General features: G+C 35.8%; 2 protein-coding genes across 5 annotated transcripts; both read left to right on the top strand.

The window, feature by feature from the left end:
• The first annotated feature begins 1,202 nt into the window (after window positions 1-1,202).
• Window positions 1,203-10,068, top strand: HEMG2 (Flavin containing amine oxidoreductase family). 4 transcript variants are annotated; one of them, XR_002817191.2, is made up of 21 exons: window positions 1,203-1,343; window positions 1,655-1,694; window positions 2,580-2,715; window positions 2,824-2,889; window positions 3,004-3,054; window positions 3,235-3,291; window positions 4,105-4,181; window positions 4,300-4,336; window positions 4,797-4,862; window positions 5,133-5,173; window positions 5,478-5,610; window positions 5,797-5,973; window positions 6,433-6,507; window positions 7,121-7,244; window positions 7,322-7,430; window positions 7,582-7,656; window positions 7,773-7,879; window positions 8,587-8,737; window positions 8,840-8,897; window positions 9,426-9,484; window positions 9,978-10,068. XR_002817191.2 is itself a non-coding variant. In XM_023695632.2 (19 exons), exons 1-18 carry the CDS (start codon window positions 1,313-1,315, stop codon window positions 8,715-8,717), a joined length of 1,533 nt encoding a protein of 510 aa, XP_023551400.2. In that variant the 5' UTR covers window positions 1,203-1,312; the 3' UTR covers window positions 8,718-8,737; window positions 8,810-9,052. The 4 variants fall into 4 exon arrangements, 3 of the variants coding, with proteins under 3 accessions (XP_023551400.2, XP_023551399.2, XP_023551401.2); XM_023695632.2 differs by lacking the exons at window positions 9,426-9,484; window positions 9,978-10,068 and having other exon boundaries at window positions 8,810-9,052; XM_023695631.2 differs by lacking the exons at window positions 9,426-9,484; window positions 9,978-10,068 and having other exon boundaries at window positions 8,840-9,052.
• A 1,381-nt stretch (window positions 10,069-11,449) lies between these two features.
• Window positions 11,450-15,627, top strand: LOC111808813 (Leucine-rich repeat protein kinase family protein). The gene is made up of 6 exons (XM_023695006.2): window positions 11,450-13,681; window positions 13,747-13,880; window positions 14,078-14,321; window positions 14,510-14,721; window positions 14,819-14,953; window positions 15,078-15,627. The coding sequence occupies exons 1-6, from the start codon at window positions 12,328-12,330 to the stop codon at window positions 15,300-15,302; spliced, it is 2,304 nt and encodes a 767-aa protein (XP_023550774.2). The 5' UTR covers window positions 11,450-12,327; the 3' UTR covers window positions 15,303-15,627.
• The last annotated feature ends 12 nt before the right edge of the window (window positions 15,628-15,639 follow it).

The following is a 15,639-nucleotide window of genomic DNA, read 5'->3' on the forward strand; positions in this document are numbered from 1 at the left end:
ACTGGATTTTCTGGACTCAGCGCCATGTCCGGCCCAATGATCAGCTACATTCGGAACTGAGCCCAATTTTACGGCCCAATAAGCTGCTACATTTGGAACTGAGCCCAAGTCATATGGCCCATTAATATTGACGTCAATGGACCATTAATATTGACGTAAACGTCCCATTAATATTGACGTCAACGGCCCATTAATATCGACGTCTTCGGCCCATTCCATTTATAATGACTTCGGCCCATTCCATTTATAATGACGTCAACGGCCTATCCCAATTAGTCAAGGCCCATTTAAATTGACATCAACGGCCCATTATTATTTACAATGGCCCATTAATATTGACGTCAATGGCCGAGTAATCGTCTTCGGCCCATTACATTAATATTGACGTTAAAGGCCCATTAAAATTGACGTTTACGGCCCATTTATATTGACGTCTTCAGCCCATTCGCTTAATATTGATGTCAACGGCCCATCCAAATTAGTCAAAGGCCCATTTGACGTCAACGGCCGATATATATTGTTGTCAACGGCCCATTAACATTGACGTCTATGGCCGATTAATATTGACGTCTTCGGCCCATTCCATTAATATTGACGTCAACGGCCCATTCCAATTATATTGACGTCGAAGGCCCATTAAAATTGACATTAACGGCCCATTGATATTGAGGTCAAGGGCCCATTAATATTGACGTATGCGGCCCATTCCATTAATATTTACGTGAACGGCCCATCCCAATTATATTGACGTCAACGGCCCATTAATATTGATTAACGGCCCATTAATAATGACGACAACGGCCTATTAATATTGACGACAGTGGCCCATTGATTTGGCGTCTTCGGCCCATTTCATTAATATTAACGTCAACGGCCCATCCCAATTATATTGACGTCAAAGGCCCATTAAAATGACATTAACGGCCTATCGATATTGAGGTGAACGGCCCTTTAATGTTGACTTCAACGGCCCATCCCAATGATACTTACGTCAACGGCCCATTAATATTAAGTCAAACGGCCCATTAATATTGACGACTATGGCCTATTAATATTGACGACAGCGGCCCATTAATATTGACGTCTTCGGCCCATTCCATTAATATTGAGGTCAAAGGCCCATCCCATTTATTTTGCGTCAATGGCCCATTAATATTGACGTCAATAATCCATTAATATCAATGGCCCATTCGGAAAAACCGGCGGCATTTCCTGTGTACTATACAGTTTATCTCTTATTTTGTTTCCCAAGTTTCACATGGAGATTCTGAAGAACTTCGACAGAGCATCAGCTTAACCAAGCTACATAGACATGGCCTCGCCAGCCAAACAAGACCAGCGAAGTCTCTCTCTCTCTCTCTCTCGCTAAGCACATCCTCACTTGATTGCATTGATCAACGAGAGACTAATCATTTTTGTAATTATCGTCATTCTGTAATTGGATTGTACTATGAAGTCCTCACAATGTAACTATCAGCAACTTTCTTGCAATACGAGTCTGCAGCAATTTTCCTTTTCTCCTCAAAATATCTTTCACAAGTTTTGTAAATACGTTTTGTTAGCAGTTTCTGTAGCTATGTAGATCATGCTTTCCTTTTTGAGCTAAATTTTGCTGGATATAGCTTAATTCTTTGCATCTTCTTCGATTTTGTAGCCTCCAGAAAAAGGGTGGCTGTTGTTGGCGCTGGTGTTAGGTGTGTATGTTGTTATCTCCCATATCCTACTTTTTTCTAGCTTCTGCTTATGGGGCGGTGTTCTTAGTGATGAGGCACTGAAATAAAGTTTATGTACTAATTTGTGAGTTGGGTAATGATAGTTCGATAATTTAATTGCATTTATGTTTATGAAGATTTAGTTTGATGGAAGTTTATAATGTTGTCTATTTGTCTTTGTTTGGTTTTTTTAAATCAGTATTTTTCACTTAAAATACTGGCTCTGGTTTTTGGTTATGGCTTCAAATTCAAATGTAATTTTCTTTCATCTGGCCAGTACTTTTGTGGGTGAAAAGAAAATCGGTCTATACATGAGTACTGATGCATGAATTGAGAGAAGTAATGCACCACTGGAGACTGTGAGAAACCATTCAATGGATTATCCCGCGGGGACCTAAGTGTTGACTCGGAAAGTCAAAGCTGAAATCCTTTAGAATTGTGGGACGAGATGGAGTGATCATCTCTTCATTAGCGTTCTTTCCTTTTACAGTTGAAGGGTGGCTCTTTATTTTGATCTCTTTTGACTTGTCTCTTTGCTTACCAAAACGCATTGATGAGTGGCTGCTTGAAGCGCTCACAGGAGGAGGTTCAAAGACAAAGCTAAAATCCTTTAGAATTGTGCAATTAGATCCTTTGCTATGACATATCTGAATCCGCATAAACCAAAGAAATTTTAGGAATAGAGAGGTTCTGGAATGAGATGGAATATCAATGCTTCAAAAAATTCCTGAAAGCTCTCACGTGATTCCATTGTTTTGTTCTTTTTCAATAATATTGTTTCTCAGTAATTTGATCATTTCTTTGTCCTGCGTAAACTCAGTATCCTCCAGTGAGGCTGACTTTGATTTTGTGTGTATCATGGTTAAGTGGGCTCGCTGCAGCCTACAAATTGAAATCGCATGGCTTCAATGTTACGGTGCTTGAAGCGGATGGAAGAGCTGGAGGAAAGCTAAGAAGCGTCTCATACAATGGACTTATCTGGGATGAAGGAGCCAATACAATGGCAAGCTTCCTTGACAATAATTTGACTAGCATTTTTCTTCACTAGGGCTTATCTTCTCAAAATTTTCTGCACTTGAATTAGCTGAACTATTTTCTTGAGTCTATGTAGACTGAAAGTGAACCAGAGGTCCAGTGCTTATTTGATGATCTTGGACTTCGAGAGAAACAACAATTTGTAATAGTTATTTCTTTCTTTTTTTATGATAGAATTTAATTTTCCATTTTGTACATGCATGGAAATCATTGAGTGGAATGTATCTAATTAGATTTATTGTTTTCCCTCATCCAGCCAATTTCTCAAAGCAAACGATACATAGTGAGGAATGGTCTGCCAGTACTGGTAAGTCCTTGCTTTTGTGCTTCTAATAAATAAATTAGGTATATCATGAGTTCTTCTTCTTCTTCTTCTTCTTCTTCTTCTTTTTTTTTTTTTTTTTTTTTTTTTTTTTTTTTTTTTTTTTGCATTATTCGTCGTTCTCTTCTTTATTGTTATTATTTTTGTTTTCATGACCGAGACTAGGTGCCTACAGATCCCATTGCACTGATTAAGAGCAACATTCTATCTACAAAGTCAAAGGTTTGTTTCTACTGACAATCGAGGCATGTTCGATGAAGTATTTATGTCACAATCGTTTATAACAAATCTGTATTTTACAAATGTATGACTATTTACCCAAGTTTGATATTTGATAGAAGAGTGCGGACACTTGACTTTGAGTCTTTTGACATGGTTGTTTTTTCCCTGCTTTGTGAGATCAAGAAGAATAGTAACATTTTTAGAGGGGTTCAAAAGAACATGGGAGGTTCAGAAGGTTGTTAAATTTACCACCTCATTGGAGGTGTTGGTTTCTCAGCCTTTTTGCAATGTTTAGCCTGATCTTGTTCTTTTACTTAGTCCTGTAATATCAAAAAAATTCTTCCACTTGGTTCTCCATGGTGGTCTCGATACTTAGTGCTGCAGTTTAGGTGATCTGTAAAGTAAGCATGGAGGGTGGTGATGGTAAGCCCACCGAGGGTTTACGTATGCACAAAGGAAGAAGAGCGATGGAGCAGCTTAAAGGAAGCAACTATAGCTATAGACAATACTTTAGAACTTTTAAGCATACACTAGTTTTACGACCTTACTTCTACAGGATTTGTTCTATAGGTTGTACAATTGTGTCCTAGGGTGGTTAGTTAGATGATGCTGAAGTCGTGGCAGGTGAGAGGGAGGTGAAGGTGTTATTGGTACTTGATTGGGTGTGGGTAGCATTGCCAGGATACTTGAATTCCCTAGAGTTCTCTCTGTTGCGAGTTCTTGTAATTCCTAGTACAAATAATATTGCATTGCAGCACAAACACATCATTATCAAAATTTCCTTCATATTACTAATTCACTTGTCATCTGCAGTTTCAGATAATTTTGGAGCCATTTTTGTGGAAAAAGTATAATACATCAAAAGTATCAGAGGATGATACTGACGAAAGGTTATGACCTTGTTTCTCTAGATTGCAAACTAACTTCACCGAATTTCTCACTTCTTTTGTTCTCACTTTTTGAGGAAATTATCTTAGCTTTACTGGTTTCTTATGCTTTTATCCACAGTGTGGGTGGGTTCTTTCAGCGTCATTTTGGAAAAGAGGTAATTTTCTGCTTTTATCATGATAAGTTTGTTACTTATAAAACATGGTCACCGAACATATGATAAATAAGGATCTGTTTGAGCACTCTTTTCACCAAATTCCATTTCTTTTCGATGAAAGTTGGCTTCTTCAGTAAAACAAACATGTTTTATCATTACTAATATTTTAAAATTGTTTTTCTTATTTTCTTTTAGAGTTTTTTCTTGAATGAACTGATTTTTTAAATAATTGAAGTTTTCTTCTTTGTAAATCACAAGTTTGTGAGTAATAATTCCAATGTGCACAATAGCACTAACATGATCACTATTATTGAAACTAGTTCGAAAGCAAAACTAAAAAACTTTTCTTATAAAACAGTTTGCCAACAGACCCTAATACTTTGTATTATTTATGGCACAAATAGAATATTTATCATATATATGGAATGCCTTCTTTATTCGACTTGTCCTAAATTTCAAGGTTGTTGACTATCTAATTGATCCTATTGTTGCTGGTACAAGTGCTGGAGATCCCGACTCTCTTTCTGTGAGTACTAACATTTCGGTTTTCTGTTTCTTGTATTAGTTATAAGGCAAACATGCCTTTTAAATCATGCAAGCCAATAAACTCAAGTACAGGTTTCTACGTTATTTGCATGTTTGACAATAGTCATGCTTAGGGTTGAGTTGAGCTTCCAATTTTGTGTGTGAAAAGCTGTACGTTGGTCATCAATCAACTAATAAGCATGGGCATATTTGTTATTATCATATTGCAGCTTAACTAATTCTGCTTCTTTTTTTTACTTCTGTTCAACAGATGAGTCTTTCATTTCCGGAGCTGTGGAATATAGAGAAAAGGTAATTTTGATACATACTTCACGTTAAATTACTTTACTACTGTTCCGATTTTAGAAACCTTAGAATAAGTTTCTAAATAACCCATTAAGTTGTTACTTCTCTAATCGAGCTTCAATCAAGTCATTTTGGTTAAAGCTTTATTGCACTGCACCAAGCAGTTTCATTATCTATAAACTCTTTGTAAACGTAAAAAGAACTGAAACTGCTAAGTTTTCTAGACTTGGGTCTTTTGCTTTATGGCATTGTAATGCCTGTTATACAAAATGTTTTGATTTGTTAATGATGAGCTTTCTTTTTTCCTCAGGTTTGGTTCTATTTTAGCTGGATTAGTGCAATCGAAATTGTCTACCAAAAAGGAGAATAGTGGAGTGAGAAATGGTACTACAGGAAAAAGGAAACCTACTCGTGGTTCATTTTCCTTTCAGAATGGAATGCAGGTATCTTCTGTGCCATTTTCTTTAAGTCCCCTCTTTTATAGGATTTGGTTCATTTAGTTTCACTATTGTTGAGTTCATTTTCTACTAGTATTTTGACAGTTGTCCAATAAGCCTCGTTTTACATGGATTATTGTTGTCTCCTCCTCGGCTGAAACTAAATGTTTAGATTGATCCATCTTGTGGCAGACGCTCACTGATACACTAAGCAAAGAGCTCGGTGAAGATGTGCTTAAGTTAAGATCAGAAGTTTTGTCATTATCTTACAATGCTGGGAAGTCCGCCTCACAAAATTGGTCACTCACTTATTCTAGTGACCGGAATTCTAAGAATTTAATTGCTGACGCTGATGCTGTAATCATGACGGTTAGGCCCATTGGAGATTTTTGTTTGCTTTTATGTGTTTCTGAACATTCTAATTTGTTTGATTTGCACAATCCTTCATACTTTAGACGACCTTACTAAATGTACAGCGGTAAGCTTCCCTTAATTGAAGAGAAATGAGCTAAAAGAATGTTAAAACTCATACTGTATGACTACATAAGGGCATTTCAAGTTTAGAACTGGATACCACTGCTAGAAAAAAATATTAAAATTTTGATTGGCCCGACAGGGACCATCTCTGGGGACAACTTTAATTATTTTTTATTATTATCGTTTAATTTCTAATTCAATTATACCTGCCTTGTCTCGAGTAGAGGCAAATATTTAAATACTATTATCAATTGATTATTATTTTCAGAAGTGTCTTATTTTTAAGTTTGTATTTGTTCTGCTGATTAATAACATGTTGAGGCATTTAATGACACGCTTGTCTTATCCCAGGCTCCTGTTTGCAATGTCAGAGAAATGAAGTTTATGAAAGGAGGAATTCCATTTCCGCTAAATTTTCTTCCTGAGGTAATATGAGCAGATTTATGAAAGGAAAAGCAATAATGATATTGTTATATGGCATGCATGTTTGCAATGTTCATACAAATAGAAATTATGACCAGAAAGAGATTATAGTTGAATTTTTCTTTTCTTTTCTTTTCTTTTCAATTCTTTTCGTTTGAAGTGGTGAAGCTCTTATCAAACTTTGACATGCTTTTCTGTTGTATCAAAGATATTATCTTCTGAAAATGTAAAGAACTCTTCAACCACAGAAGATATATCTTCAGAAAACCTAAAGAACTTTTCAACCACTTCTCTGCTTCTGTATCTACTCTGATGCAATAGTTTGGATGGATGCATGTAACATCTAAACCGACCAACGCTTAAATTCTTGCCCTAATTCTATTCTGAATGTTCAGATCAGGGAACAGTTGGATGGCGTGTTGTGACATCATCCTTACGTACTTCCTACCTGAACTCCCCCACACTTGCATCACACTCCCATTCCCCCAGAGTCTAAACACCTGAGCCCCCTTCACGACTTTTCCCTTTCTTCCTTTGGTACATAAAGTACTGGATCTTCTTAAACCTCAAAGCAACTTCGTAAGAGTAGCTGAAGACTTCACTATTTTTATTACAGGTGGCTTACTTGCCTTTGTCAGTCATGATAACTACCTTCAGAAAGGAAAGTGTTAAGCGACCACTGGAGGGATTTGGAGTTCTTGTACCTTCCTTGGAGCAACAAAATGGTCTAAGAACCCTTGGTAATTTTTATTTGTTCTTTTGGATTCCTGAAAACTTACATTGTTCCTCCAAACAGACGAGTAATTCTTCTCTACAGGTACACTCTTTTCCTCCATGATGTTTCCAAATCGTGCATCAAATGATGAGTATCTGTATACTACTTTTATTGGAGGGAGTCGAAACAGGGAGCTTGCAAAGTCATCAACGTTAGTAGCGCTACTTGGTTTTCATTATTATGCAAACAAACAAAAAATATATTGCTGCCATTATCTAGTTCAACAAATTGTTTTTGTTTTATTTTTACTTCTGTTTTATTCTTGCATGTTGCAACTAAACTTTCCTTCTCTTGCTTTCCAGGGATGAGCTGAAGCAAATTGTTACATCGGATCTCAGACAGCTGTTGGGAGTTGAAGGGGAGCCCACTTTTGTCAAGTACACAAACTTCCATTTACATCTTATCACTCCTGATAGTTTTGATTAGAAATAAATGTCAAGAACTTTCACGTTTGTTCACACTTTCTTCTGGCACGTTATACGTACAATGACAGCCATTTCTACTGGAGCAAAGCATTTCCCTTATATGGGCGTAACTATGATTCAGTTGTGAAGGCAATTGAAACAATGGAAAAAAGTCTTCCTGGCTTCTTTTATGCAGGTAACTACAAGGCATCCAGAATTTGCAGAAATTATTCTTGTGTTCGAGTGTTCTGAATTAGAATTAGAACTAGAATTTGAGGTTGTTAAATAACTGTTATTCTTGAAAATTAAATTTAAGAGTGATTTGCTTTTAAAATTTATTTTCAGCGCATCCTCTATTATGTGGATTTGATTATTAGTTTGATTAGCAATGTCTAACACAAGGCATGGTACTGTTGATATGAGGTGGAATAATACTAATATGAAGATTCAATTTTTTTTTTGGTTTTTATGTTATTATTTATTATTATGTTTTCTAGCAGAGAAGCAAAGGAAGACTCAAATTTTAGAATATCCTTTTTCATATTATTTTAAATAATTACTAGTTAAGAAAATCTAGCTAGGTTTCTCTGATAAGCTTGTAAGTTAAGGTTAATATAATCATCAGACTTTCTTTCTTAAATCATATTATACCTTTAACTTTTTGTCATCCTCATATCCGTTTTTGTTTTTGTTTTTTGTTTTTTGTTTTATATTACTTACATCTAGCTTCGTACATATTTGTTCACATCCTATGACGTGATGTGATGGGCGTATTCTTACTGTTTTGTTACATTCAATTTTCCTATCCCCGAGTAATATGAACTATTTCATTTCTAAATCTTGCATACTTTTAGTTTCTTGTGAGTTGTGGATTTTCAACCTTATGAATCACGTACCTTGTAGGTAACCACAGGGATGGTTTGTCTGTTGGAAAATCTATAGCCTCCGGATGCAAAGCTGCTGATCTTGTTATTTCTTATCTGGAGTCTTCTACTCATCAGCCGTGTGCTGAACAACAAGAGTTGAAAAAATGAAAGTGCATCCTTGTTACATAGTGAGTGATTTTACCCTTTTCTTAGATCTTTGAATTTTAAATGATTTGAAAGTTCAAAAACTAATTTTGTAGTATAATCTGTTATAATGGTTGTGCTTGCAGGGACTCTCAAACTGTTGGAAGAATCAGCTTCCAGCTTCCAGCATCCATTATCTGTCAAGTAATTTTTTGATCATTGCTTTTAGTAGTTGTATGACTTATAACATCAACTTCCCCAAGTTGCTATGAAAATAAATCTTCTGGACTGGAATGCTGTATTGTAATTTTCGTATTCTGCACAGAGAAAAATAAAATTACTATATATTTGTCCTCCAATGACCAATCCAACCTATGAAGTTACAATTATTGAACTTCGGAACTCTGGTAACCACACGCACTTCATCTTTTTCTGATACTTGAAGGGCATGTTCTTGAAACTACTGTCGCTTGCGTGCTTAAGCAGACGCACAACCAGCTATCTTTTTTAAAAAAAAGTAGTGTGTTTTACTGTTTCAAGTGGCCACGTTAAGTGTGGATCCACCCTTCTGTCGTTGGATCCTACTTACCCAACCAACCAAGTAATTGGATACTCCACTTCTGTTGTTAATTATATTGAGCTGCCTCAACGCCGCCTTGGGATTGAAAAGCATTTTGCCACTTCAATGACGTAAGCCTGATGTATTGTACTTGTTTTTTTGATGTCATGTAGGGCAAGTGTTTAAAAGCTCATGTCTCTCCAAATCTCGTTGGCCTGATTTGGAGGAAAAGGTACATTTTCATGATCTTATTTCAGTATAAGTTTCTTTGTCAAAGTGAACACTGTTGTTCTGAATATCAGAATTTGCTCGTTTAACGATCTAGATGCTTGAGACATCGTCAATTTGAATATAATTTAGTCGACAAAATACTAATTATCAATGTAAAAGTGATCAGGTCTGAGCATACATGTGCTTATTTATAGTGATAACTAAATCATATAATACTTGTGATTCAATTTATAAATTTGTTACAAACATTCAAACTACCTATCAACTGCTGCACAAACCTTTAATTATTAGAAGCCATTGTAACTGAGCTGCAATGTCAGGCACTGCTATGACATGTAGTAGACTAGGTCTCCGGTGATCACAGTCAAATTCTTGCATTCAAACTCTTGTCTGTTTCGCCCATTATTCGCTCATAATTGTATTTGGGTTCTGACATTTACTTACTATTATATCATTGATGCCTCCTATTAAAGTTCTTTCTTTTAATTTTGCAGCTTAGGGTATGTTGAGAATCAAGACTAACCTGCATTCAACTAAAAAAAAGTATTTATAACCCAACCCTACTCAAATAATATTTTATTTTACCTGCATTACTAGCGGGCCATAATTACATTTTTGACCTTTTGTTTAAAATATTGCAATTTTTTACTTCATATCCATTTTTCTCGAATGAGTTACTAACGATTTCTGTCTATATATATATATATTAATGATAAAAATACTTTTTTAAAGATTATTGAAACATTTGAAAGTTTAGAATACTTTAAAATAAAGTACTAGAAGTTTTTCTTTATAAAGTATCGATAAAAGATTATTATTTTTTGTCGTTTTAGTTTATGAAGGTAAAATAAGAATTCTCAAAAATTGAAGATAAAGAAATGGATAAGGGTGAAGATAATGTAAATGACAAAGACATGAAAGGAATATAACATGGCCAATCTAAAAATAAGAGAATAAACAATAGGTTAAATTTTTTCTATGGATATAATGTAAAGACATTAATACGACATCTTATTATATAAATTAACGCATAGTAAACTTTTTATATATTGAAATTGAATGAAAAATAATATGAAGAATAAGATGGTCCCATTTATACAGCCTTATTTTTTTCCTTTTCTTGGCTGTTTGGTCTTGAAAAAGTGTGAAGATTACGAGTTTGGCTCTATTATCCATAAAAAGATAAAAATAAAAAAAATAATAAGTTCTATTTCGTTATTCTCTTTGGTCAACGAGAGATCTCACAATACACAAGTCAACCATTAGCAGATATTGTTCGTTGTTATCCGTTATGTACCATCAACCTTACCGTTTTAAAATGCATATACTAGAAAGAGGTTTTCACACTAAGAATTTTGTTCCTATAAAAAACAAAGTGTATATTTTTTAAAAAATAATATAAAAATAAAATAGAACTGTTGAGAATGGACATGTAAAGCATAAGTGAAAGTGTGACATGTGAAGCATAAGTGAGGGGTGGTATTAAATTGGTCTCACATGTTGTTTCACATTATTTATTACTGCCGCTTTCGTTTCTTTTCTTTTTATTCTTTTTTTTTTCATCTAATCTAAAATAAAAATAATAAAAAAGAAAAGAGTAATTAATATTTAATAGTTTAAAACCCAAAATTAAAAAAAAAAAAAAAAGAAATTAAAAATTGAAGAACCAAAATAAATAATTTAAAAGTTTAAACCGAAAATACAAATAAAAATGGAATTTAAACCTAAAACTTAAATTTAATATATATAAAAAAGAAAATACATGTGGGAAAGAAATTGTGATTCGTGACCGTGGCGGTTCATTTATAACGGTAATATCTCAGACTGTGTGTATAATAATAAAAACGGGTAACTAAAAAAGAGAGCACGTGATGGCAACATCGTAAATTCTTCGAAATCTGTAGGATAATAATGACAACAGAGAAATATTAAAAAGAATCGAAGGAAAAAAAAAAAAAAAAAAAAAAACAGAGTAATAAGAAAGAAGCAAACAACACAGAGAGAGTAGCATGGCGTTTCATATTTAGCAGCGGGACAGAGCTCGCCAGCGCACTCCACTTTCTTTCTTCTTCACAGAATTCGATCTTTTTCCTGTTGGGCTCACACCCACCGCCATTTTATCCATCCCCACTTGGTTTATTTGCTCCAAGGACGAAATCTTGAGCTCTTGCATGTCAGAGAAGACCGCCTTGTAGGTGTAGTTAATGCTCTTTCAGTCTTGGTTCTGATTTTTAGAGCACCCTTTCAACTACCTCTACCAATTATCTCTTATCCTCCTTAATTCCCTTCTTCTTCGTCTTCTTCCTTTTTATTTTTTTATGGAAGAGCAACGCTAGTGCTTTCTTTACTCTGCTTTATCATTTTGTCTCTATTTCCCCCATCCCCTTTTTGTTTTGTTTGGTTTCTTCTCTGTTTTTTAGGATTTTATCCTACCGATACATTGTTTGTGATCGTCAGATTGAGTTTTTGTATCTTGTCTCTTCCAATTCTATTGCAGCTTTTTCATCCTTGAGCGTTTGTTACCTGTGGGAAGTGTACTCTGTTTAGAAGATTCTCTGCTTTACTCTGATTTTCTCTGTTTTCTTTTTCATTGCTTTCTCTTTTCCTTTTGGTCGGAGCTTTGCTCTCTGTTTTTGAGGGTTTAGCAGCATTACTTTTGTATTTTCTACTCGAGTGGAGAATAATTCCTGCTGGGGGAATTTCCCCAGATAGTTCGCTTTTGATGAATTCGGTCAAAAGTTTTTCCAGTTTCATATCATGAGGTTCAGACAAAGAATTCTTGCGTTCGTTCTTCGTTTTCGATCATCTTGTTGATTACCCAGCTAGTTTCAGAGGCTTTCTCAAATGGGTTCTCTGCAACTTTTCCTTATTGTCAGTCTTTCATGGGTTTTATTCCTTCCCAATACCCATCAGCTACAAACTTCTCAGATTCAAATCCTGTTACAGATTAGGAAGCATTTGGAGTACCCTTCTTCCTTGGAAGTTATGGACGCTTTCGATGGCGACCTCTGTAATGTTTCCCCATCTCGAGACATGACTATTGCGTGCCAGGACAATGTAGTGACTGAACTCAGAATTATGGGGGATAAGCTTGTCAAATTTAGAGGGTTTAATGGGTTTCCAATTCCGAATCAAACTCTATCTGAGAGATTTTCCATGGATTCCTTCGTTACCACATTGTCCAGGTTAAGTAGCTTGCGGGTTCTCAGCTTAATTTCTTTGGGCATTTGGGGGCCACTTCCTGATAAGATTCATCGTCTCTCCTCGCTTGAGTTCTTGGATTTGAGCTCTAATTTCATATATGGTCAAATCCCTTCTAGGATTTCCACCATGGTTCAACTGTATTCATTGGTTCTTGATGGCAATTTCTTCAACGAAACAATCCCTGATTGGCTTGATTCTCTAACAAACCTTACCTTTTTGAGCTTGAAAAGCAATCGACTAACGGGTCAATTTCCCTCCTCGTTATGCAAAATTAGAACATTAGCTGATGTTTCTCTATCTCACAATGAAATTTCTGGGGAATTGCCCGACTTGAGTGCTTTAACCAATTTGCATGTACTGGATATGAGAGAAAATAAGCTAAACTCTGTGCTTCCTGTGATGTCAAAAGGATTAGTTACACTTCTACTTAGCAAGAATGCTATATCCGGTGAAATTCCTAAGCACTTTAGTCAAATGGATCAGCTTCAACATCTTGATTTATCATCCAATCAACTAACAGGGTCGCCACCTCCTTTCCTGTTCAATTTGCCAAACATTACATATCTGAATTTAGCTTCAAATATGATGAGTGGATCTCTTCAAAATCCTCTAAGTTGCAGTACAAAACTTGGGTATGTTGATATTTCCAACAACAAGTTAACTGGAACACTTCCCACTTGCTTGAGTAGTTCTTCAGACAAGAGAATGGTTAGATTTGGTGGGAATTGTTTTGCTTCTGACTTGCAACACCAGCATGAAGCATCATTTTGTGCAGAAGCCCTTGAAGGATCAGGAAAGTCTAGAAGAAAACAACAACTGTTGATTGTTGCCTTCATCTGTGGAGCTATAATTGTTATTGTGCTTTTAGCCTTGGGACTTATTTATTTGTACCGAAGGCTCTTCAAAAGAACAGTACAAGAACAGCCAGTGCCGCCAAAAGTTATACAAGAAAACTCACCTGCTGCAGCTCCATCTGAGCTACTTGCAAATGCCAGTAAGTTATGTCTGTTTGTCTGATTCTAATGTCTATGAAAGCTTAGAGGAAGTGTTATTTTGTAGGGTTTATTTCTCAAGCTATGAAGCTAGGTGCTCAGACTGTTCCAGTATGTCGATCATTTTCCTTTCAAGAACTAAGGGAAGCTACAAAAGACTTTGATAAGTCAATGCTCTTGGGAGAAGGTTCTATAGGAAAGGTATTACCCAAGCACTTGATCTGATTCTGGGTTATGTCAACCAAAAGCTTTTCTTAGCTGAGCCTTTCATCTACGAACTCACTTTTAAAAATGCCCCCAGGATGCTTAGATCCATGTTTAGATTTCTTATTGTGAAGCTGCTTTTGAGGGCGTTGAATTTAATTCTGAAAATTTAAGGTTTTTGTTTACTTCTTCAGCTCTACAGAGGAAAATTGGAGAATGGGACCCTTGTTGCTATAAGGTGTTTAGCTTTATCAAAGAAATTTTCAGTACAGAACCTTAAAGTTCGGCTGGATGTTCTTTCGAAGCTTCACCACCCCCATTTAGTTGGCCTTTTTGGTCACTGTATAGAAGGAGACGGACATGACAACTCAAGTATCAACCAAGTTCTTCTCGTATACGAATACGTGTCGAATGGGAATTACCGTACCCTTTTATCAGGTTAGTCCACCATCAAAACAGTTAAAGAACAAAATTTTGAAACATTGTTTTCTCTGGTTATTGCAAGATAATCTTTGTTATACAACAGTTTTAGTGTAAAACTTGCATTCTTGAACATGTTTTAGGCTCTCTTTAGCTTTGAATTTATTGATGGAATGGAGACATTACCTCATTGTCTTCAAATGTAGAAACTTATCCAGACAAGGTACTGAAGTGGTCAGATAGGTTGACAATTCTAATTGGAATTGCCAAGGCCATTCACTTTCTACACACAGGGGTTATTCCTGGTTCATTCAATAATCGATTGAAAACGAACAATATATTGCTTGATGAACATCGAATTCCAAAACTTAGCGACTATGGCACGTTGATGATCACTGACGAAACTGAAAAACAGGAGGTAAGTTAGTTACCTTAGTCTTTGGATTTTAGTTCTTGAGATTTCTTCTGGCTTCTTTTTTTGAATGAACTTATACCATATCCTTTCTTTTTTGTAGACAAAGGGAGAGGGCTCAAAACCAAGGAAAAAGTTGGTGGAGGATGATGTTTACAATTTTGGGTATATATTGCTTGAGTCACTTGTTGGGCCTATTGTAACTGGAAGAGAAGAAACATTTCTTCTGAATGACATGGTATTTTACATTTTCTCTTCTCTTCAATTCTCAATGGCCGAGTTTCCATTCAAGTTCAACTAAAAGAGCTGCTTATTCTGTTCTTTGTGGCTTCTGAATCTTTATGTGTATGAAACAACAACAGGCGTCCTTTGGCAGCACGGATGGGCGGAGACGAATTGTGGATCCAGTTGTATTGACCACAAGCTCCCAAGAGTCGTTATCAAGAGTTATATCTATCACAAAGAAGTGCATATCTACCGACGTATCGTCTCGACCCTCGTTTGAGGATGTGCTGTGGAACTTGCAGTATGCTGCTCAAGTCCAGGCCTCCGTTGATGCTGAGCAAAAGTCTGATTCCACATCTTAGTTGTATATACTAAAAGTTGTCGAAACTCAACTCAACTCTGAGTCGAAACGAGGCGAAAACAAGTTTCATGAAGATGAGTTGCACACACGCACAAGAAAAGTAGATGGGCAAATCCTCTGAGCTGCCATCTCTTTCATTTCATGTTCACAACTGATGTAGAATTGTAAATGTCTAGAGCGAAAACTACAGTGCACTAGAGTTCATATTTAGAGTGGACCATTTGTTGAAGACAAATAGTGGAGTGTTGCAGTGATGATTGTGATGAGTGAAGTTTAGTTAAAACAATAATTTTTAGATATGAAGAATGTGTGGAGGTTTTGAATTCTTTTTTTGTTCT

Source organism: Cucurbita pepo, chromosome 13 (assembly GCF_057944985.1).
Source record: "Cucurbita pepo subsp. pepo isolate OVF chromosome 13, ASM5794498v1, whole genome shotgun sequence".
NCBI lineage: Eukaryota > Viridiplantae > Streptophyta > Magnoliopsida > Cucurbitales > Cucurbitaceae > Cucurbita > Cucurbita pepo.